Source organism: Sceloporus occidentalis, unplaced genomic scaffold (assembly GCF_023333645.1).
Source record: "Sceloporus occidentalis isolate IW3139 unplaced genomic scaffold, rSceOcc1.0.p SCAF_3, whole genome shotgun sequence".
Taxonomy (NCBI): Eukaryota; Metazoa; Chordata; class Lepidosauria; order Squamata; family Phrynosomatidae; genus Sceloporus; species Sceloporus occidentalis.
Window position 1 is genome coordinate 171,157,253 of NW_028316983.1, and position 22,269 is coordinate 171,179,521.

At 39.5% G+C, this 22,269-nt stretch overlaps 1 protein-coding gene across 2 annotated transcripts in view; it reads left to right on the plus strand.

Annotated features, from left to right (window-relative positions):
- The window catches only part of LOC149317109 (partitioning defective 6 homolog gamma-like), an 80,621-nt gene extending 59,411 nt beyond the window's left edge, over positions 1-21,210 (plus strand). The window contains exons 3-4 of one of the 2 annotated variants that reach the window (XM_089516870.1): positions 18,829-19,700; positions 20,184-21,210. In XM_089516870.1, the coding sequence (XP_089372996.1) occupies positions 18,829-19,688 (860 nt within the window). In that variant the 3' untranslated portion in view covers positions 19,689-19,700; positions 20,184-21,210. Of the gene's footprint in view, positions 1-18,828 lie in introns of both variants that reach the window. The other variant, XM_089516869.1, reaches the window with a different exon arrangement.
- Positions 21,211-22,269: the final 1,059 nt, after the last annotated feature.

The window sequence follows — 22,269 nt, forward strand, 5'->3', positions numbered from 1 at the left end:
TGCCTCTTCCCAATTGTCACTGATTTTTACCATCGCCATCACAATATGTGAGATACACAACAGAGAAATGTTGGCAAGCACAAGTTTCAAAAACAATTTAAGTTTTAATCTTCCAAGGTATTTGCCAATGGCACTGAAACTGTATCCTTTGCAAAAACCAGGATGGCAGCTTCCTCTGTAAAAAAAAATCCTACAAAATAAAACTGCATTCCTTAACCAGAGGCAGTTCCAGGTGAGTCATATTTCCTCCTAGCCTAAATGCCAGTCTTCATTGGGTAATATTCAGTACTGTAACTGGTAGCCATTGTGTTCTTGTTATTCTTTACTGATATTCCTTAATGATACCTAACCTGTTGTGAGGTGTGTGTTTGTCCAGTTATTTATCCTCCTACGCTGCTTTGATGGCATGCTATTCTGGAGGACAAATCTCCACCCAGATGAGTTTGTAACTGGAATAACATACTGCAATGTTTTCTCTCTCCCCATTGGCACTACAGTTTATTCAGATATTTCCTCTACTACAGCCTGAGTGAATATATAGACAAGAGATTGCAGCAGTTCATGCCATCTAACATGGCTATGTTTTTTTCTGTGGCTCAAATGTGGTGACACAGGTGATGGAAGTATGGCTATGAAAAGCAGGAAATATTTTTTGCTTGAATAAATAGCTAGCAACACACCTTTGTATTCATTTAATACAAAAGGTCACAGCCAGAGATGTCGTAAACACAACTAAATGTTTATCTTTGTCACAGCATTACTATATTGGATTTGTCACCGGTGATGTTACCAGTAGTAGATATTTTGTAGAACCAGGGCTTCCAGAGGCAAAGAGTAAGATGGCACCCTCCAGCCCTTCCTATCTACAGAACCTAACTGGTGTGGCAGCTGAATTTCTCTTTGATGCTGGCAGTGGAGTAGTGTCCATTAGCACACCAGAGGTCAACAGGGCAACTTAATATGTGAAGGGCACACCGTATGGTACCCAGCTCTCTCCTCCCAACACTTAATGTTGCCACTCTCCAGCATCTGCTGCCTGAGGCAACAGCCTCATTTCCCATAATATAGATTGAGTTTCCCTTCTCCAAAATTCTTGAGACCCCCAAGGTGCTTTGGATTTATGAAATTTTCTTTATTTCAGAATACCTGTATTTATATATATATATGTACATAATGAGATTTTATGAAGATGGGTTCCAAGTCTAAATACAACATTCATTTGTATTTAATACATGTCTTATACGCAGCCTGAACATAATTTTATACAGTATTTTTAATAATTTTGTACATGGAACAGAGTTTGGGTACATTGAACCATCGGAAAGCAAAAGTGTCCACCCATAGAAAAAGTTTTGTTTTTTGGAATACTTTGGATTTCAGAATGCTGGATAAGGAGATTCAACCTGTATTACAGTTGTGCCTACCTGTTATATTAACATAAGTAGCTACCTAACACGTAGAAAGAAGTGACTTGTTGCCATCCAGATGTTTGAGACTACAATTCTTAATTGTCCCAGCCAGCATAGTCAATTGTTAGAGATTATGGGAGTTGTAGTACAAGACACCAATACTACTCTACATGGCACTTATAAAGGGAATCCTTTCTTCCAGATGTTCTTTCACGCTTCTTTCCAGACGTTGATCCAAGAAATGATGGACCTTCTTTGAGGGTTATTATCTTTACACAACTAAGATTGTATGGTGAAAGAGAGGAAGTTCACATGTCAGGCTTGCTGTACCACTCTCTTTTCACATGCTCTTAATCATGTGATGAGAATAAATAAATAAAATAAAGCTTAAAAATGCTGTTGTCTCTGGCAGATATCTGTTGCAAAGGACTTGCTTAGTTCTGATATAGCCAGTAAGAGCAGTCTGTCTGCCTGTTTAGACTTCCATGCAAGACTTTGCAAATCCTGGGTTGTCTGTAATATTAAAGAAACAGAAAAGGGAGGTCCCCCTTTACCCTGTGGGCATGCACTCTATATTTTTACAATTCAGGCAGCATAGAGGCAGGAGTCTACAGTGGAGCAGCTGGAATGATAACTCTGATAGCAGTGGCTCCAATCTGGCAACTGTAACCTAATAGCTATGCTATAATAGATGAATAGCCTCACAACAGGGATGAACCTTTTCCTTTTAGTTCTTTATTGCAGCTGCCTCCTCTGGACTCTGGAGCAGTGAAATTGATCTAACTACATCATCTGCAATGTGTAGTCAGTTTTCGCACCAGAGGTTTTGCCAAGTTTTTCCCCTCAGCTGAGCTGCTAACCTTTCCCCCTCTTTAACGTGAGCCCTTGATGTTTAAGAAAGACGAGAGCAGCATCTCCTCCCCCACCCAAAAAAGAACCCTGAGACTGTAAGACGGTGAGTAGCTTGTGGCCCTACATATGTTGCAAGACTGCAACTCCCATAATCTCTCATCATTAGCTATGTCGGCTTGGGTTGATGTAAACTGCATTCCAGATTATATCAAGAGGGCCACAATATTGTTTAAGATAGGAGTACTGAATACATTGTATTCATAATATTCTGTAAGAGCCAGTGTGATGTAGTGGTTTAAGAGTTGGACTACATCTCTTGGAGACCATGGAAACCCATTGGGTGACCTTGGGAAAGTCACACTCCCTCAGCCTTAAAAGAAGGGAATGGCAAACCTCCTCTGAACAAATCTTGCCAGGAAAATCCCATGAAAGGTTCACCTTAGGGTTGACATAAGTCAGAAACAACTTGATTGCACATAACAACATCCCAGGTTGAGCCAAAGCTACCTAATGAGTCTTGTGTATTTGAAACTTGTGTTTGAGCAGAACTTGAAAGTGGAAGTTCCAGTTATCGCTTACTACACAAGCACAACTAGCCTCCCATCCTGGCCAAGTGTGGAAGAGTGGCTTTGTAATCTTCATTGGTGCTTAGCAGTGGGTCAGAACCTCCTGATTAAGAATGTTACAAATCCAGGAATCTCTTCACTTCATGCAGCCTGCGTAGTATATGGACATGTTTTAATACAACAGTTAGAGGAGATTTGTTTGGCCAAAATGGTTATATGTTGTAATTTGGAAAAATGAGTCACTGTCAGGTCTGCCATGTTTGTGCTGCTCTGGCCCTTGATTGGAGATGCATAAAAGCAAACAAGACTAAAATGTCTTCCAAGTGCACAATATCTCTCTTGGAAAATAAACAACAACATTTCCAGGAAATACTGTACCTTGTTTATATACATAAAACAGTGTCAAGATCAAATTCTTCCCCTTGATCTGACTGGATTTAGGCATACAAAGCAAGCCAGAATGAAGTGAAACATGCAGCAGTTGAGTGTTGAGTCCAAAAGTGGTAATTGTCTGCACATGAAGGAGTTTCAAGGAGGAACATCTATATGGTCATTTAGTCGTTGTATCCATTCTTATGCTCTGTAAGATTAGTGGGTGATAAGGATTGCCAAATTATGTTCCAGGAGTGGGTAGGGAAATCCTTTATCTTACATTTAAAACAGTCACCTAGAACAAACTGTATTGTAGCATTGTTGACTACCACACCAATAACCGGCCTCAGTAACATTTTGAGACAGGTTCTACAAGTCTGTTGCAGCCTCCCAATTTTTTCAAGAAGGACAAAGCATTGAGGGAAGAATAGGAATTAGCCGGCATATTTACAAAGTTCTTAGTAATGTTGTTGAGTCTCTTAGTGACGTTCTGGGACAAGAGTGGAAAAGTTATAGTGCAGGTCACATCAGAAGTACACCATGATCTACAAGATTGTAACAAACTGCTGAGGTGAAGTCAGCTGGTCATTCATATTCTTGCAGCATTCTTCTAATAAGGGAAGCCAAGGAATGTGGTACAGTCAATGAAGCCCTGATGTTCTAGAAGGTTGTATGTTTGGGTTTAACACCAGCATATCATTTTCCACATTTATCATGATCCCTAAGGTATCTAGAGAGCTATTATGTCAGGGAGAATGCTGCCATTTTCTCTGCACATACTAGGTTCTATGTACAGAGCATTTTATGAATGTGAGGAAAGGATGTGCAATTACTGAAATCAGTGGGAATAAAAATACATAACCTCTTTAGGCGTGCACCCTTATTAATGTGACACTATGTGTTTGTTTGGGATGGGATGTAAATGTTGTTCCTACTTGCAGATAAGCTCAGCTTGAAACAGATGCATATCATTTGAAATAATGTTTTAAAACCATGGGCTGGAATTTTGTTGGGGTGTTACAAATGTGTGGTATTCACAATCCCCACACATTCCTCAATTGAGGGGACATGTAAGAATTATTAAAGCCCCCTTTCCCCAGGTCAAGGTTCCATTCCCTTTTTGATTAGGAAGCAGACAATGTTTCAACCCATCTCACACACAAGCAATCTGCCATGCAAGGAAGAATTGCAACAGGGACCCCACTTCTGCCTGTCATAATAGAGATCACTTGCAGAGGAGGACTGTCAGTGAGCTGCTTCTTGATCAACAAAGGAATAGACCCCATTGATCACAGTAGCTACTTCCCAGTAAGTGGGAAATGTAGGGTCTTTGCTGGAAAGCATTGCATAGTTTTGTCACTGTAATTTGCAGTGTTCCAGACATTGTCTCAGTTGAGATATTTTGAAAAATTTAGACAAGCATGTGCTAATCTTATAAAAGCACATATGTTTAGGGATGACATTCCTACTTTGTCAATGAGGTCTGAAGATGCAATTAGGCATGCTTTGTATCTCCTGTGGTTTAAAAAAGCCCAAACAGAGTAGTGAATTAGGACTGTGACTACAACAGATAGGGGGAGGCTTCATCCCATGCCATTTTTCTAACTGAAGTTCCCCCCACATTAGGAATTGCAGGTTGACCTATAGAGAAAAAAGCCTTGTGTATCTGTATTAATTTAATGGGAGCAGGACCGATTAATCCCCCTCCCTTCCCAAGCATTGCAGTCCTGATCCATTTCTCTCAAATACAAATAGTGCTGCCATTACATTGTGGAAGATCTAAAGTGCCGCATGCTCATGCAAGTGATTTCTACTTTGGGCCCAAATCATATTTACAAAGGTGTGAACCCAATTGTTTTTTTCTTCCACAGTTTGGAATATGTGATGGAAATTTTATAATTGTAATGGTTTTCCTGCCTTACTAAATAAGGATTTTCAAACAATATTCGGCAAGTGAAAAGACATCTATAATGTTGACGCCCATTTTTTCCTCCACCACCACCCAGTTTTATTTTTATTGAAAATATCTTAAAACAGAGTATTGAGAAAGACAGCTTGTGGCTATATAAAGTAAATGGTTTACACACAGATGTTACAAGTGGCTCCCGTTGCCTTCTACCTTATCATCTTTTTCAATAAGTCATGTTGTCTCATGATAAATCCAAAGTACAACAGCCTCACTTTAGTCAATGTTGTGTCTAGCGAAAGTTCAGGCTTGATTTGCTAAGACCCATTGACTTATCTTTTTAGCAGTCCATGGTATGTGCAAAATTACTCACTATGATTACATTTCAATTATGGTGCAGTAAGGTCTCCTAAACAGGCCTTGGAACTGTCTTCCCAGAGAAGTTTTTGCAGACTTTTCTGTTTCAACAGGCATTTGATGAGTGATTAAATAAGGCCCATCTCACCTAAAGAATGTACAGTACTGAATTCTGCTAATTGTTGTGCTTGTGGGTGTGGGTGTGTCTAATGTTTTGATCTTTTTAAAAAAATATTGTTCTCTCTGGTTTTAACTTTTGTATCTTACAAATTTTTGATGACATATTCTTTTACTTGTAAGCTGCTTTTAGTCCCAAAATGGGGAAAGGGCAGAATAGAAATAAATGTAATAACAACGGTTTTTGAACATACTCATTATTGTCTGTAATAATCAAATAGTCAAAGATTTTTCCTCCCACTACAACCTAGAATTGAGCACTAGAGCAATCTACACTAGTATAGATACATTACTGCAGTCAGCCTTCCATATCCATATTTTTTTATCCATGGATTCAAGCATTCACAGCTTGAAAATATTTTAAATATATATAAATTTCAAAAACCAAACCTTGATTTGTTAAAATCCCTTCATTGGTTGCCGATTAGCTTCTGGGCACAATACAAAGTGTTGGTTATTACCTTTAAAGCCCTTCATGGCTTGGGCCCGAGTTACTTGAGGGAATGCCTCCCCCTACACAATCCTCCCCGCACTCTCAGAACATCTGGAAAGAACCTATTGGAGTACTCAAAAACCAGGCTAACAACAATTTCTTACAGAACATTCACCACCGCAGCCCCCAGATTGTGGAACAGCTTACCGGAGGAGATCTGTCTTATAACAATCTCAGAAGGCTGCCCTCCAACTAGCTTCCCATTTTTTTTTGCTTTACAAATGGACCAAAATGTCCCCAATGCCTGCTAGTGAGTGAGAGAGAGAGGCAATTTTGCCTTTGGAGCAGGTGGCTCTTTTTAGCTAAAACAGCCAGGTGGACCTTAGAATTTGAAAAATTGCCTCCCACATTTGGACATTTGAGGGCAAAATGGTTTGTTTGTTTTTTAAATGGACAGGTCTAAAATAGTACTTGGGAGGCACATGCAGCCCAAAGATCACATTTCTCATACCTCTGACATACAGGAACTCTCTGAATGTATCTGCTGCTGCTTTCAGACGGTGGTAGATGTATATGAGCTGAGGGTCTAGAATGTGACATGTCATAAGTCAGTTTATAAAAGAAAAAAGGATCAAGTGTGCAGATTCCTTGTTGGCTGACTTCACATGAAGCAGCAACTTGTAAATGAACATTTACTACATCTCTAGCTTCTGCCTGTCTTTATGGAATGCACACTTGGATTGCCAGGAAGGGCTGGCAAGGGTGGTACTTTGTGTGATCTTTTCCAGGAATGCTGGGAGTGTGGGACAAATGCTTTGGAAGCAGCTAGGACACTGCTCCTGCCAAGTTCTTGGATCAGCACTTATACCACTGCTGAGGGTTGGGGAGGAGGAGGGACATCCTATAATAGAGGAATCCTACTTATCTTACATTACATTCCTTCATCTGTGGTACATAAATGTAGCCAACTGGAAACTTCTCCGGTTTCTGGCTCTTCTCAAATGCAGGAAAAGATTTTTAAAAATTAGAAACAGATAACACAAGAGAGAACTCTCAGATCTAGTAGATGAAAACTATTTAAGTTTTAATGCTTTATCTGACTGGAGAGAAGCATTTAGCAATTATGGCTTTCCTCTTAGTTCTCATGTGCCACCATCAACTTTGGTTACCATCCTGACTCAATGGTCCTTATTGCTAAACATGCTGCTAATTTCCTGTGTACTCATACTGTGTATACACACCCTGTCTTAAAGGCACTAAGTTGTCCCAGCCATTTTCCAAACACTGGATTATGGCTGTCTGACTCCTCTGGAACTCCTGGATGCCACTCCTTGCCGTGCCCTGCAGGGTTCCTCTGGAGTAATGCATGGCAGGCCAGCAGCTTCAGTAGTACAGTAACTCTTTTTTAGCCTTTGAAATGAGTCACTGGGAACTAGATCTCGTGTACGGAAGTCAGTGGATTGATTTCCTGTTCCCTCGTGCTGACATGGATAGAAACAAGGGACTCAGCCCTTCAGCCAGTTTAGAGGGAACTGTTGTTTTCCCTTCTGCTGTGCAGGTGGATAGGTTGGGCTGCCAGTTCGAGGAAAAATCTTTTATCCTGGATAGCAACTGTGTAGAGCTGATTTAAAGAAGTAGATACAGCTGTGTCCTGATGTGTGTTTATCTAGAGATTGACTCAGTTTCTCCCAACAATGCTTGGGAGCCTCCCAAAGTTTGTTGTTAGGTTTCTTATATCATCTTCTTACCATGATGCCAATTAGTGTTTTTTGAAGTTGCTGTTGCCAGAAAAAATGTTGGGTTTTTTGGGTAGATAAGACATGGGGGTGGGAGTGTGACGGGAAATTAGGAAACCTATGGTCCATGCTCCAAACTGAGACTCAAGTTTTTAATATTACCATTCTGTGACTACAGTGCATTTTACTTCTTTACTGTGAATCAGGTGGACAACTTGTAGCTTTTCAGATGTTGTTAGATTGCAGTCCCCATCATCCTTCTCACTATCGGCTGTGCTGGCTAGGACTTACAGTTCTCAACATCAGGAGTGTTGCATATTGCCTATCCCTGGTGTAAAAGTACATATTCTTGTACACTAAAATACTAGATTTTCCCCATTTACACATCCCAATGCAATGAAGTTTATAAAGCTGGTTTCTTTGGGAGCTTTAAATTGCTGTATTATGTGTTTTGATATGGAAGTAAGCTATACTGTGTTCTCTCAAGATTACTCCAGGAAAGTTCCCACAGTACTATTGCTTCATTAAAGTGTCTTTTCTTAAAAAAAAATTCCTTTGTAAATTCATGCATGAATTCACTAGGTAAATTTAAGAACTACCAAATAGTCAAGGTAGCAGTTATCTTGAATTCAGTGTAGCAGAGCTAGTGGAAATATGATAGGTTGGAAACTTGAAGTTTTGTTTAATTGTATTAATGCTGGACTTCATTTTTGCTTTGTGATGAATCAGAGTTATTGTACTAATTGATTGCAGTTCATAAAAGTATCTTGGGAATTCATTGTTCTGAATTAAACTTGACTGTTGAAAAAAACAAGGTTCACCTGATGGGAATCAGTTCTCTACTCAGATTCACCTTATCTCTCTTAATTCATTTCAGTTGTTTTCAGTCTCCACATCTATTATCAATGGGCAAAACATGTGCCATTCATTTTACTTAAGGACATTCCCAATCACTGCAGGCTGGCAGTTTCCATCCCATGATCTTTTTTGTGGGAATGAACAATTTCTATGTGACTGACAGGCTGTTTGTGTGAGTGACACAGATCATAAACTGGTGATTCTCTGTATCAAGACCATATAGATTTTATTAGTAGCTATGCAAATGGTGTTGTGATGTGGAAGAATAAAATCAGTTTACTTTGGAGTTTGCTGCCAGCTGTGGGGATAGACATTTGGTGTTAGTCTTTGGTGTTAGTTGATGAAAGCAGGAACCTCCCACACCCTCTTCCATTTTGCATGGTGCCTGCACAAGGATGTACGAATCTCAAAGCACTGGAAAGAATGCCCTTTGATTTCAATCAAGAGCAGTTGGTTATATTCTTATCCCAATATTTCAATCAGCTATGCAGACCCTCATTGGCCATGAAACCCACTGGGTAACCTTGGGCAAGTCACACTCTCTCTGTCTCAGGGGAAGGCAATGGCACACCTCCTCTGAATTATTTCTTGCCAAGATAATCCCATGATAGGGGTTAGGGTCGCCATAAGTCAGAAAAGACTTGAAAGCACACAACAACAACATGGAGACTCTCACAGGGCTCAGGGGGTTCAAGTAGAAAAATCATGCTATTTTGTCAGATTTTGATCAACCTCAGAAACCCACTTGTAGATGTTTGTTTAGTGTCAAGTGAGTATAATAAGATTAGTTTTTTTTTAAGTTATTGGAACAAAACTATGGGATTCTTCCCCAAGAGTATGCTTATTTTGGCTGTGCTTTCAACTATGATGATTGTGAAAACTAGAGCTTCTGCCAGTACTAGGAAGAATGACAACCATTCTCAGTCTTTTGTTTAACTGATGGGAAAGGAAATAATCATAATTCCACCTCACCTCCCAGAAAACTATTATAGCCTGTGTGGTAACCTTCTGTGTCCCTGATGCAATGCTTATTCTTTCTCATAGTCATATTGGAGAAAGAAAAGAGTGGTAGGGGTTCTGGCCAAAGGAAGCACTGTTCTACCCAGTGATTCCCATCAATACGGCCTTCTGGAGTTATTCTTCACAGATAAGCCTCTGATTTGGAAAAGGGCAGTGGGGTGCGGGAAGAAGTCCAAAGCAAAAGCAGCAGCATCCTGGGATGCAAAATAGGCATGTACTTCACACAAGCATACCTCTGGACACAGAAGCTTACTTGTTATGAGGGAGTCATAGAGGAGCTGGCATTCTCCATTAGATGCATCAGTGCAATTCTACATATGTTTACACAGATGCAAGTCCAGCCGAGTTCAATAGACCTTACTCTAGCTCTACACATGTAGGGATTGCATCCCTGAAACTAACTTGGGCTCCTTTCCTTAAAACCCCTCCCAAATCAATGGCCAGGGAAAGTGAAGAAATCTTGAAAATTATAAATATGGAAGTTTATTTGCATTCATAAGTTAAGAAAGTGATGCTTTCAAATGTGTAGGGGAACCTGTTTTCCACACAGGAGAGGTTTTTGCTGCAAACACATATATCAGTTTAACTGTTATAATTAAGTGACTCATTCAACATTGTGCAAGCATGTGTGTGGGCACACAGGGTGACCAGATGTCATAACAACAAAGGAGGACAAGGCACCACAAAATGTAGGACACTCTGGAAAAATGTAGGTTGTTATAAAATGAAAGCTGAAAACACTAATATAAATATAAATTCATGCTTCATAGTCATGCTCAAAATGGAGGACATTCTGAAATTCCTCCTGGGCAGAAAGTTGGGAATGTAGGGCATGTCCTGGAAAAAGAGGACATTTGGTCACCCTATGTGTACAGAATGTCATTCTCTCATCATTCCTAAGTAGAAGATACCTACAAGCTGAGCAGTGACGTCCAGTGGTCACTGGCTGGAATTACAGAAAGCAAAACTAAAAATAAATCTATAATTATTGGTCCTGATCTTGACGTACTTGAAAATCTGAAATCCCATGATTAGCTCAGAATACATAAGCCACATTGCAGGAAAGATTAACTTTCAACACTTTAAACTGGACTAGAAATCTTTCTAGTATTACCCAAACGTTGATGGTGGTTCTTGCAATATTTCTTCAGAATATTTTACCTAGTGGCTCAGCCTTCTAAAGCCAAGTCTGAACGTTATTTAACTAAATGTCCTTATGAAATTAAGGGGGCAGCACTGCCTCAAAATACTTCTGATAAAACTATAAAACCAAGCTCTTTTAAAATTAAATGAAGAACAGGGAGAAGATTGATCTCCAACTGATTTATAATAGATTACAGTATTTAATTGTTATTTCATGGAAGGGGGAAAGTTTGAGATAGCAATATAGTAATGGCTGTCATTTGGGGTGTGGAAAAACAGGGCATTCGACTGGCTGGTTCCAGTATGAGTAGAATGCCAGCAGGCCGAGAAAAGGACTCTTAAAGAGACCCCAATTGAGGAGAGGGGTGCTGGTGGGTGGCAGAGGGAAAATGTTCTACTTTACAGAAATTCAATGAGTAATTACACCAGGGAAGGGTCTTCTCTGTATTGGCACACCAGTTTGGGAATTTCCTTCCCCTGAGACTCAGTTGGCACCAACATTGGGATCATTTCAGCACTAAACACAAAATTTGTGGTTTTTGTTTTTTTATTACATCTTTTGGGCCTGATTAGTTTTATCCAGGCTGTCCATGTCTTGTGGTTATACCGTTTAAATTATCTGATCTTAATTGGTAAACTATTTAATATATTTCAATCTTTTTAATGTTACTGTTATTATTATTTTTTCTTTGATTTTATTGTGAGCCACTCTGAGGGCCAGGAACCAGTTGATGATTGAGGCACAGAAGGCATAGGACAGGGGTGAGGAACTTTTGGTTCTTCAGTAGTTTTGGACAACAGCTTCCAAAATCCCATATAATTGGACACATTGGGAATGTCTGGAGAGTCAACAGTTGTCCATCCCTGACCTAGGACAACTGTTGGGGAGGTCAAGCAGGGAGAATTCACATATCTTAAAAGCAGCACAGCCATCAAGGGTGATGAGAAGAGGGCTTTGAATATGGAATTGTTTGTGACAGTTTGTCACTGATGTTTGCTAAAGCCATTCCAGTAGAAAAGAAACAAGATCATAAAGGGCAGGGATGAACAACTTTCAAGAGTTGAGAACCATATTGATTCCAGCCCCATTAGACCTTGGAGGGCTGTTCCCCTTGTACACATTTCCCCCTTTTTTCTGATTTATTTTTAGTCTACAATGTCAGTTTCACCATATAAGAAGGGGGCTTTGTTAGGGCCAGGAGTGGACTTTTTGCAACTTAGAAGGTCAAAGTTAGCAGAAAGTGATCTCATGGGAACCCCCAAATGCAGAAACAGCCTTGGGGACTTTCCCCATCCTGATATAGCACCAAGGAAAAGGGTTACATTAAAACAATGCAGATAAGGAGACGCTTCTAGAGGTTGTAGACAAGGAGTAAACAAAGAAACAAAAGGGTAAAAAGTGAGGATGGATCAAGACATAGGTTTTCAGAATATGACTGAACATATCTGAATGCAGCAAAGAAAAGGGAGTGAGTCAGGGCTTGGGGGTTCTTGGGTTCTGCTTAAACTGACTATTCCAGAAGTACTATGCACAATCTGAATTCTCTATAGCACCTAGAAGAGCTTGGGTTGAACATTTGCAACCTCCTCCTCCTTAAAACTACTAAATGCAAACTCAATAGCTTCAACATCAGTCAGACTTTCCCTCTTCTCCCCTCTTTTCCTGGCTTTGGATACCATCTAAGATTCTGCTAATCTCAAAAAGTAACACCCAGGGACACATACACTTACAGCATTTTGGTTAGTCTAACAAAGGTATTGTCCTACTAAAGATTTTGGAATTTCTTTTTGTAGATTTGTTTTTAAAAACTTACTCCTGTTTGCTTAGAGTTTGTTGTTTCATTTCTAAATTTTGGCTTCAGTATAGATCAGATTAGTTGGATTTTATATCTTGTTTTTCTTTCTTGCTTATCCAAGTTGCTTCCATATCTGCTCTGGGCAAAGGAAGCAGCCAGAGTCAAAGTTCACTATATATCTGTTTCCTTTAAAACTTTCTGTATCTCTGCTTGTTCCATCACTTTTTAAACAAATTGTTCCCTTGCCAGATGTATCATATAACAAAAAGGCTTGTTTGGATCTCTATGGAAGAGGCTTTTGTGATAGCAGTGTTTTTTAACACACACACACAATTTAGTAAATTGTCTGTAAAGCATTGTGCAATACATATGAGGCCTGAAGCTTTTTCCAGATTTAAGTTATGTCTGCTTACTTTTGCCTTCAGTAATGGAGATGTATGGGTTTGAGGGACAGCCCATTGCTCTTAATGAGTCATTGGCCTCATTCCCAAAGTCTCCTGAAGTGCTTCTGCTCTCCTTAATGGAAGTAATTCTGTCTTTGATGTAGTTTCCAGAGCTGTTAACCAATGTTGCACAGTTCCCAGAGGAAATAATATACTAGGAGAATATGCAGACTGAAAATGCAAAGTCCAAAATGAATTTTTCCTATAGGAGTCTGCCAGTCTGGTTCTCTGTGGAATCTTGCTTGTTTACATAATGTTATCTGGCTAAGCTTTGGTATTTCATCTGGCTGGCAAGTCCTATGAAAAGCAGCTGTCCAAGCAGTGGGAGCATTGCTTCTGGTATGTGTGTGTTGGTTTTGAAAAGCCAGTAATGTAGTACCTCTTGCTCAGAACACTATTGCTCCCTAAGACCAGCTCAGTATTTACACTAATCTGCAGAGGTCCAGTTTGTCTCTTTTTTTCCTCTTCTTTTTTTTTGAAAAAAGACTAGATAGTGATGGTTGTATTCAGGTACTTCTGTTGGGGTTGATATTTAAGGCACGTATACAAATGTGTTTCGTTCATTAAAAAAAATTCTTCTGTGATGAATCAGAATACTATTTTTTTTTTTAAAAAAAGGAACTAAGGAAAACTTTCAGAAGTTGTAACATATTTGCCTGAGTGTGTGACGTTAGGAAGAGTGATGGGATGCATAGGTGTACATGCTGGCTTCATTTCTAACATCCCTGTCTGTTTCGTTCCTGGGATTCCTGCATTTGGTGCAAAGATCTGAATGGAATATTGTGAGTAAAGACACTTAGAAAGGTTCTGTCCAGTTGGGAGCCCAGTCTTGTCAGGCTATGCGACTGAATAATTGCATTTGTATTGCAACTTCAAACCACAGGGTGTGTGTATCTTGCACATACTTTGAATCCTGATGTGTTTAAGCAAATAGAGATTCTTGTCTTTTGGAAATCTTGGAACATCAATGGGATCCATGTCTTTTCATTCCTCCGAACACTGAAGTGATATTTTGATCGAAAGGTTTGTTCTTGTACAAGTAGAGCATACTTTATCGGAAAGCTTGGATCAAGAAGTGTTTTTGATTTCAGATTGATTTAATTTTTGATTTTGGAATATTTGCATGTTGCATTATGAAATGTCTTGGAGATGGGACCCAAGTATAAACACAAAATTCATTTATGTTTCATATGCAACATAGCCTGCAGGTAATTTTATACAATATTTTTAATAATTTTGTGTATGAAACAAAATTTGCGTACATTGAACCATAGAAAACAAGTCTCGTTATTTCAGCCACCTATGTGGAAAACTTTCAAGCATTTTGGTTTTCGGATTTTCAGGTAAGGGAGACTCAACCTGTAGTCCATTTTTAAGAGGAATGTCTCAAAGATATGGATATGAGGTCAAGAGAGCAGAACCAATTGCATTCCTTTTCTAAAAGTTGTGGGATTTAAACAACACCTTTCAACGGATGTTGTGACCAAATGTAGAAGGGAGACATATCGTAGATGTATCCTAACCTCAGGATGTTTGTGACCAAATGTAGGCAGGAGGCATATAGTTGATGTGTCCTAACCTCAGTTGCTTAACCAGCTTTGAAAACATTCATCAGCCCCACCCACACAGCCAGTTGCTATAACTTGTTCTAGCATTCATGGCTTCCTTTTTTTCCTTTGGCAGCAGGGAAATTAGTAAGCAGTAACAGGAAACCTTTGCCTTGCTGGTGTCAGACTCCTGAAGAGTGAGAGAGCATCTCTCATCTCTGTTCTTCTGGAGAGACCTATTGGATGGGTGGGCGTCATATAGATGTGTCTAACCAACATACTGTACGTTAGAAATGAAGATACATATTACTTTAGCTAATTTCCCAGAGTGTTCACAGCAACACTCAAACAGCAAAGTATGCATGTGTAAGAACAAGAGATCATAGCTGGCAATTAACAAGTAATTTTCTCCAGCGCTTTCCCTTTTTTAACTGAATCTGATTCGGGTTAAAAGGATGGTTTCTTATTTGACACTGGCATAGTCCCATACCTTCCTTTGTTTGCATAAACCTTATTATTCTTCTGATAACCCTCTTCCAGTGATTGTGTGAAGTTGGAATTAATTTATTTATATGTCACTTTGAAGCAGTGGATTTTTTACAGAACATACTGATATATAATAAAACAAAAGCAATTCAACAAACAGAGGCTATATTTAGTATTTCAATGAAATAATCAAGAGTTAGTACAGAAATCAAAATGAGCAAGCCAAAAAAGAAAAGAATACCACTAGCCCTCACTGATAGCCCTAAGTCTGTACTCTAAGAGCCATAGTAGCCTGAGATTCAGAAGTGGGATATTTTTGCCAGGCTAGATGTTTCACACGCCTCATGCCTTTGGTGTTCTCAGATACAGTGCGTGCAATTAATGTTCCAAGTAACTTGGGCACATCCATTTAGCTTCCTTGTTGTTTGTTGTTAACTGCTGTCAGATTGACTTCAACTTATTGTGCCCCTGTGAATAAGAGACCTCCAAGTCACCCTGTCCTCAACAGCCCCACTCAGATTTTGCAGACTCATGTCTGTGGCTTCTCTGATTGAGTCTATCCATCTGGAATGCAGTCTTCCTCTTTTCCTGCTGCCTTGTACCTTACCAAGCATTATTGTCTTTTCTAGTGAGTCCTGTCTTCTCACAATATATTCAAAGTGCAACAGTGTCAAGTTTAATGTGAAGTCGAAGGCTTTCATGGCTGGCATTCATAGTTTTTTGTGGGGGGTTTTGGGCTATTTGGCCATGTTCTAGAAGAGTTTATTCCTTACGTTTCGCCAGCATCTGTGGCTGGCATCCTCAGAAAATGCCTTCTCCGAAGATGCCAGCCACAGATGCTGGCGAAACGTCAGTAAAAACTCTTCTAGAACATGGCCACTGTTGGGGGTCTGGAAAGACGCACTGTGTCCACCACAACCACCTGCAGAGTTGAACCACGTCAACAGGACGCCAGAGAGAAGGAATCTGAAGAGATGTCTGCAAAGGTATTCAGGCCAAGAAGGAAAATATTCCTTCACCACTGCAAACGGCTTTGAGCTCCCAGCTTGAGAAATAACGACAAGAGCACTTCAAGCCTTCACTCTACACGAGGGCTTTAATAATAAAGTTACTTTAATAAATAAGTTACTTTGCCAACCAAACAACCATAACAACAAAAACAGAAAGGCAGTTATTCTCACACCAACTGTCATAACCGACACACTCTCTCAGAAGGACAGTTGAGAATGACAGTTGCATTAACATTCCATGATGCAAGTGTCAACTGTTAACTGCCACTGGAACTGTAATAGGTTCCGCTACAGCTCCACCTTGTGGTCACATGTCATTTCTTAACAGCCACATAGCCCGAAAAACCCACAAAAACCTATAGTGTCAGTTTGGTTTTCTTGGCTCCTATGGGTGTTTTGATTTGCTGTAGGACCCATTCATTTGTCTTATTAATTTGCTGACAGATTTTAGTTAAAACTAGAGTAGATTCTGACTCTGTATTCAGATATAATCATATTGGCATGCCATCTGTTCCTGATAATTTATTTCTACAAATGCCCTGAGTGCAGCTTCCATTTCACTTTCTAAAACTGGAGGATCATCCTCAAATGGTGAATGATTCTGTCAACTTTTCAATTTTTTTTGTATAGTTCTTCAGTGTATTGTTTCCATTGTCTTTTTATTTCTCTTTATCCATGTAATGTGGTTGTATAGCATCCCCACTCTTGGTTTAAATTTCTCTTTGATTTCGTGGATCTTGTGGAAGAGGCCCCTTGTTCTTTTTTGTTGTCATCTTCTATTTCTCTGCATTGATTATTATAGTAGATCTCCTTGTCCCTAAGCTCAAGTCACTGAATACTTGCATTCAGGATTCTGGCCCTATTTCTGTCACTTTTTACTTTTGCTTCTTATCTGTCTTTAACTGCTTGAAAAGTTTAATTTATTATTCCTTGAGGTGTCTCTTTCTTTTTGGATGCAGATAGTGTCTTTTTGCACTCCTCCTTGGCAGTGTCCTTTGCTCCAGTCCAGAGTTCTTCCGGCTTAGGATGTGTAGCAGCTTTCAAAAGTGTCTAAGGAGCTTTCCTTTCCTGACAGATTGGGGCTGCAGCAACCTCACTCCATGGCCCTGATCCAGCCTCTGGAGGGCACAAAAAGAAGCTGCAAAAAGTGGCTCCTTTTTGCGCCCTCCAAAGGATGCCATAGCCGCGGCCACACAGCTGTATGGCACCCCTTCGGCACTGCATCATTTGGATGCAGCGCCGGAGTCGCACCATGATGATGCGTGTCATTTGGAACAGCACACAGCATCATGATGCCCTGGACATGGAGTCAGGGTGTCCAATGTCAGGACTCTGCCCTGACTCCACCCACAGGCCGGCACAAAGTTCCAGTCTGTACAGGGCATTAGTACAAATAATCAATACAGTAGTTCAGTAAATTCACTTGTTTCCAATACTGACTTTACAAAGGTGATAGTTCATATTTTAAGTTGCACAATAATTTATCATTAGGATCCACCACACTCCTTTAGGGAATAATTTGATAGCAGAAGTATGAATTTAAAACATAAAATAATGAGTAAGGATTCTGATCTCTTTCATTCTACTTTCAGAGCTATTCACTTATTTGAAGCATGTTAATGAGAGGTGGAATACTAAGATAACCACACAGTTAATCAAATTCAGTATTGAAATGCATATATTATCAACCAGTGGAAAACAACTATGAGTGAGTGGGTTAAACCCATCCTTAGACACTGAGTTAATCATCTGCCAATGCATTTTTAACAGATAAAGCAAGAGTGGGCACTTTTGAAAGGTTTAGGACAGTGATTCCCAAAGTGGGTGGTGGTAAGACCCAGGAGGGTCTTTAGGAGAAAAGATGGCAGCAGGGGCCCTTCAATCAAACTATTAATGTGCAAGAAAGACAAGGGGACCAGCGATCTTTAGGACCATGGTGGGGATGAAGATTGCATGAAACTTCTTTTCAACATCCCTTAAAACCACAATGCGGCCTCACTGATTATTTGAGCCCACATGAGCTCCCTCTTTTAGCTGCATCTTTTACTGGCAGTGGCAGTAGCAACCGGGAAACTCTTAGCAATAGCAAGGTCAGACCTATATGCATGTTTCTGTCATGATGATATGATAATACAGTGTGCCTACGTCATATGCAGGTGCCTTTTACGTGACTTTCTGCTTACACTGAAAGCCGCACAATAGAAATAGAATGGAGTACATGCCACATGCACAAGCCCCATTATTTTCATTGGGGCTCGAGCATACGCACTATTTGCTTTACGCGAGCGGGGGTCCGGAACGGATCCCTGCGTAAAGCAAGAGTGCACTGTATGACGATATGATAATATGATGTTATAGCAATATGATAATATTTCTTGTCCTCTACTTCTCATCCTAAGAACAGTTGGTGTTTCATGTTGGATGTCCGCAGGTATGCTATCATTACATGAGTAAGGCACAGGCTTGGCCATTTGCCTCATATTTGCCCCTGGCCTGATGTATGAACTAGTCTAGACATTCACCAACACAGTTTTTCAACAGCAGCATTATTGACTAACAGGCACATTCACCATCTAGGTGAAACTATGGGAACTTTTTAAAACACAATTTCCAACATAGGTATTTCATAAAAGTTAGAGATAAGTCTTTGTTGCTTGTTGGAAATAATCTATAGCCTGGTGATTTCTGCAACTAAAATCATGTTCTTCTCTTTTCAGATGAAGCAGATTATGGTAATTTTGGTTCAAACACCTTGACCAGAAAAAAGAAGGCCCTGGTGACCCTCCGGAATGACAATCTTCGCAGGCGACCTCATGTAAACATTAGCATGCCTCAAGACTTTAGACCAGTGTCATCCATCATTGATGTAGATATTCTGCCAGAAACACACAGGAGAGTAAGACTGTATCGACATGGGTGTGAGAAACCATTAGGATTTTACATTCGTGATGGGACAAGCGTAAGAGTAACTCCTCATGGGTTGGAAAAGGTACCTGGCATTTTCATCTCACGGATGGTTCCTGGTGGTTTAGCTGAGAGTACAGGCTTGCTTGCTGTCAATGACGAAGTCCTGGAAGTGAATGGCATAGAAGTGGCAGGAAAAACTCTAGACCAAGTAACGGACATGATGATTGCCAACAGCCATAATCTTATCATCACTGTCAAGCCAGCAAATCAAAGGAACAATATTATCAGAAGCAGTCGGATGTCTGGAAGCTCTGGCCAATCTACAGATAGCACTGCAAGTCACCACAGTTTGCCTTCTGCTCATGTCCTGCAGAACTTCCACCCAGATGAAATGGAGAGTGATGAGGATGCTGACATTGTCATTGAGGGCTGTCTGGAGCCACAGCCCATTCCAAAATCACATAGCCTTCCTTCCGGTAGCCTTTCCCGACTTAATGGCAACAGTCTTAGCCATAGAATACAGAGGGACCTGGTAATCAACAGCAGCTTGGGACGAGAAAGCAATGGCAATATTCACAAAATTTTAAGTTCCTTAAAAACTGATCCTCGTCATAGCTTGGTTCTTCCCAAAGGAGGCATTGAAGAGGATGGAACAGTGATCACACTTTAATGAATTTTGCAAGTATGTGTGTTTCTAGTCTGAAGTGCCAACTGGAACAAGTATATTCACACACTGAAGAGAGAAAGAAAACCTTCATTCTCATAAACCTTTTGCTGTGTGAAATGTTTAACTTCCCAGGAAGGATGGTTTTCATGATTAGACATGGAAGTGCCACCTACTGCAATCCATGAAAAAGTGTAAATATGATTTCTCTCCCAGGTTCAGAATGAAATTATTGGTTTTTGTTGTTTTTTTAATCCTATGAAATTCCTCTGGCTAGGTTGCCGAAAATGCTGTCTGTTGAATCATGTATCTGCTGCATGTATGGAGGTGCCATGCAAGCATACATGTAAATGGGTTTATACTTGGGTGAAAAATAACAGAACACAAAAGCTCACAATGGGCTTTCATAAATTAATCTGGGAGAAATTACTATGAAATGTGTTATAATTTGAAAATTGATTTTTCTGTCTTTTAATACTGCCCTCTGGCTTGTTTACACAGAAAACCGACTATGTTGCACCCCCCAGATTAGGAAAGGATTGTCTAAAGGAATGGCTTTCTACCCTGGAACAGTGCAGAGAGGATGCTGTATTTCTTATTTTGAGGAGGGGAAGTGAAACTTTGACCAAATGATTTTGTTTTATATAAGTATATTTTTAAGTGGGATAGAGATGGGTAGTATTGGCATAATTTCTTTTTAGATCAGCACCACCTGCTGATCACTGGTAGTACTGTTTGAATAAACTTACCTTTATGATGTATTGTGAAGAACATGGAGGCTGGCTTAGTTAATGCATCATCATAATGTGTGATGTGCATTTTCTTTTCATTATTACAGTATTTATTAGACAAATATTCAATTATTAGTGACCATGGGTTTTCTCTTCTGTCCATGTGACACTACAGAAAAAGCAAATAAACAGAGTTGCTTAGATATGTGTTATATGGCTCTTCTAAGGCACCATGAGAATTCCATCTAAATTTGTCTTACTATCTAAAATTAACTTGAATCCACAGAGTCTTTAATCATGAAACCCAATTCCTGTCTTTCGGTAAATGTTTGACTTTTTAATCTACTTCACTAGACTTTTCCTTTGGAGTCTACAGTGCTATAGTTCAAGAATGCATCAGGTTTTGTGCAACAATTTATTTTAAATTATCATGATTACCTACAAATTATGCCAGTAACAAACTGTTCCAGAAGTGGGGGATTTTCTCTCAGCTTTTCTATTCCATTAAATGCCACAAGTTGTTAAAATGATTTAATAGAAAAATTTGAATATATTCATGAAATGTCTAGGAACAAAAATATATTTGATTTACAATGTATTTTTCTACTTTTAGCTGTCATTTTCTTTGTTTTTTTATTGTGTAGTACTGTATATTAAAGCTTTTCTAAAGGAATGTGCTTTCTCTAATTTATAGCCCCAATCCCTTCACCCTCTTTCTTTGTACTATGCGGGGTTCAAACCCTTGAGGAGTTAATAAGCCTTTCTATTCTTGTATCTGAAATAAAACTATGTAGAAATTTTTATATTGCTTAAGTCAGATTTGTTAAACCCATTTTTATTTCATTTTATATTTAGAAAAGTATTACTTTTCCCTTATGTTATTGACCTATTGTTTTGGTTTTTTTAATGATTTTTACTGAAGGAAACCTTGGGAAAGGCTTTGCAGGTCTTAGATATTCATATTCTAGGTATCAAGGTAAAAAGGTGTATTATGTGTTTATTTTCCAGATGACACTGTTTTTGACTGGAAGGATGTATAGGAAGGTTATTTGTTACATGGCATTGGATACAGCAAGGACATTTTGAGTAGCATTGTGCTGAAGACAGTTCCCTGAATTTGAGAAATCCTTAGGTTCCTATTAAGCAATCTCTTTTTCTGTACCATGCAGGCAGGAGAAATCTCCAACGATTTAGGCAGGAATTGGGATTATTTACTTTAATAAATTTCTGAGATCACAGAGCATCAGGTATCCTTTCTTTAAAAGTAATAACAAAAAACAACTCCCTCACAATCTTTCCTCCTTAGGCCCAGCTTCCTCCAGTTCCTGGATATGGCTGGGGAAAGACAGCATTACTTAACTCAGTTTTTTAATTTTATTCAGGGGAGGGCAGTTAGTGGGGTTGGGAGAACTAAATCAGAACTTCAGCAGCTAACACCTGGTTTCCTCAGAAATAGAAAACAAACTCCTTAGTGAATGATTATGAACAACCTGAGAACAGTATGGTGCAATTTAGAAGGCAATGATTCCTTCAAGCAGCTTGCAAGTCCCTCGCCACTGAAGTTTGCTGGCAAAGATTTGTGTTGATCTCTGTATATTTATGTATATGTGCAACTTTCCTTCATCCTTTGGAGATGTACTGTCAGATTGGTATCGGAGAGTTACTGTGATAAGAGATTCCTTGATTCTGCGCCTAAACAAATATCTCCAAATTGCCATTTTCTTTCTTCAAAGAGTGGCTCAGATTCATTCCCTTCAGTTTAATTTCTAGAAGACATTCTTTTGTTGCAGACATTGTTTTGATTTGCTCATTTTAAAATCGTATCAAACCTGCCTGCTATGAAAAGCCACCTTGTT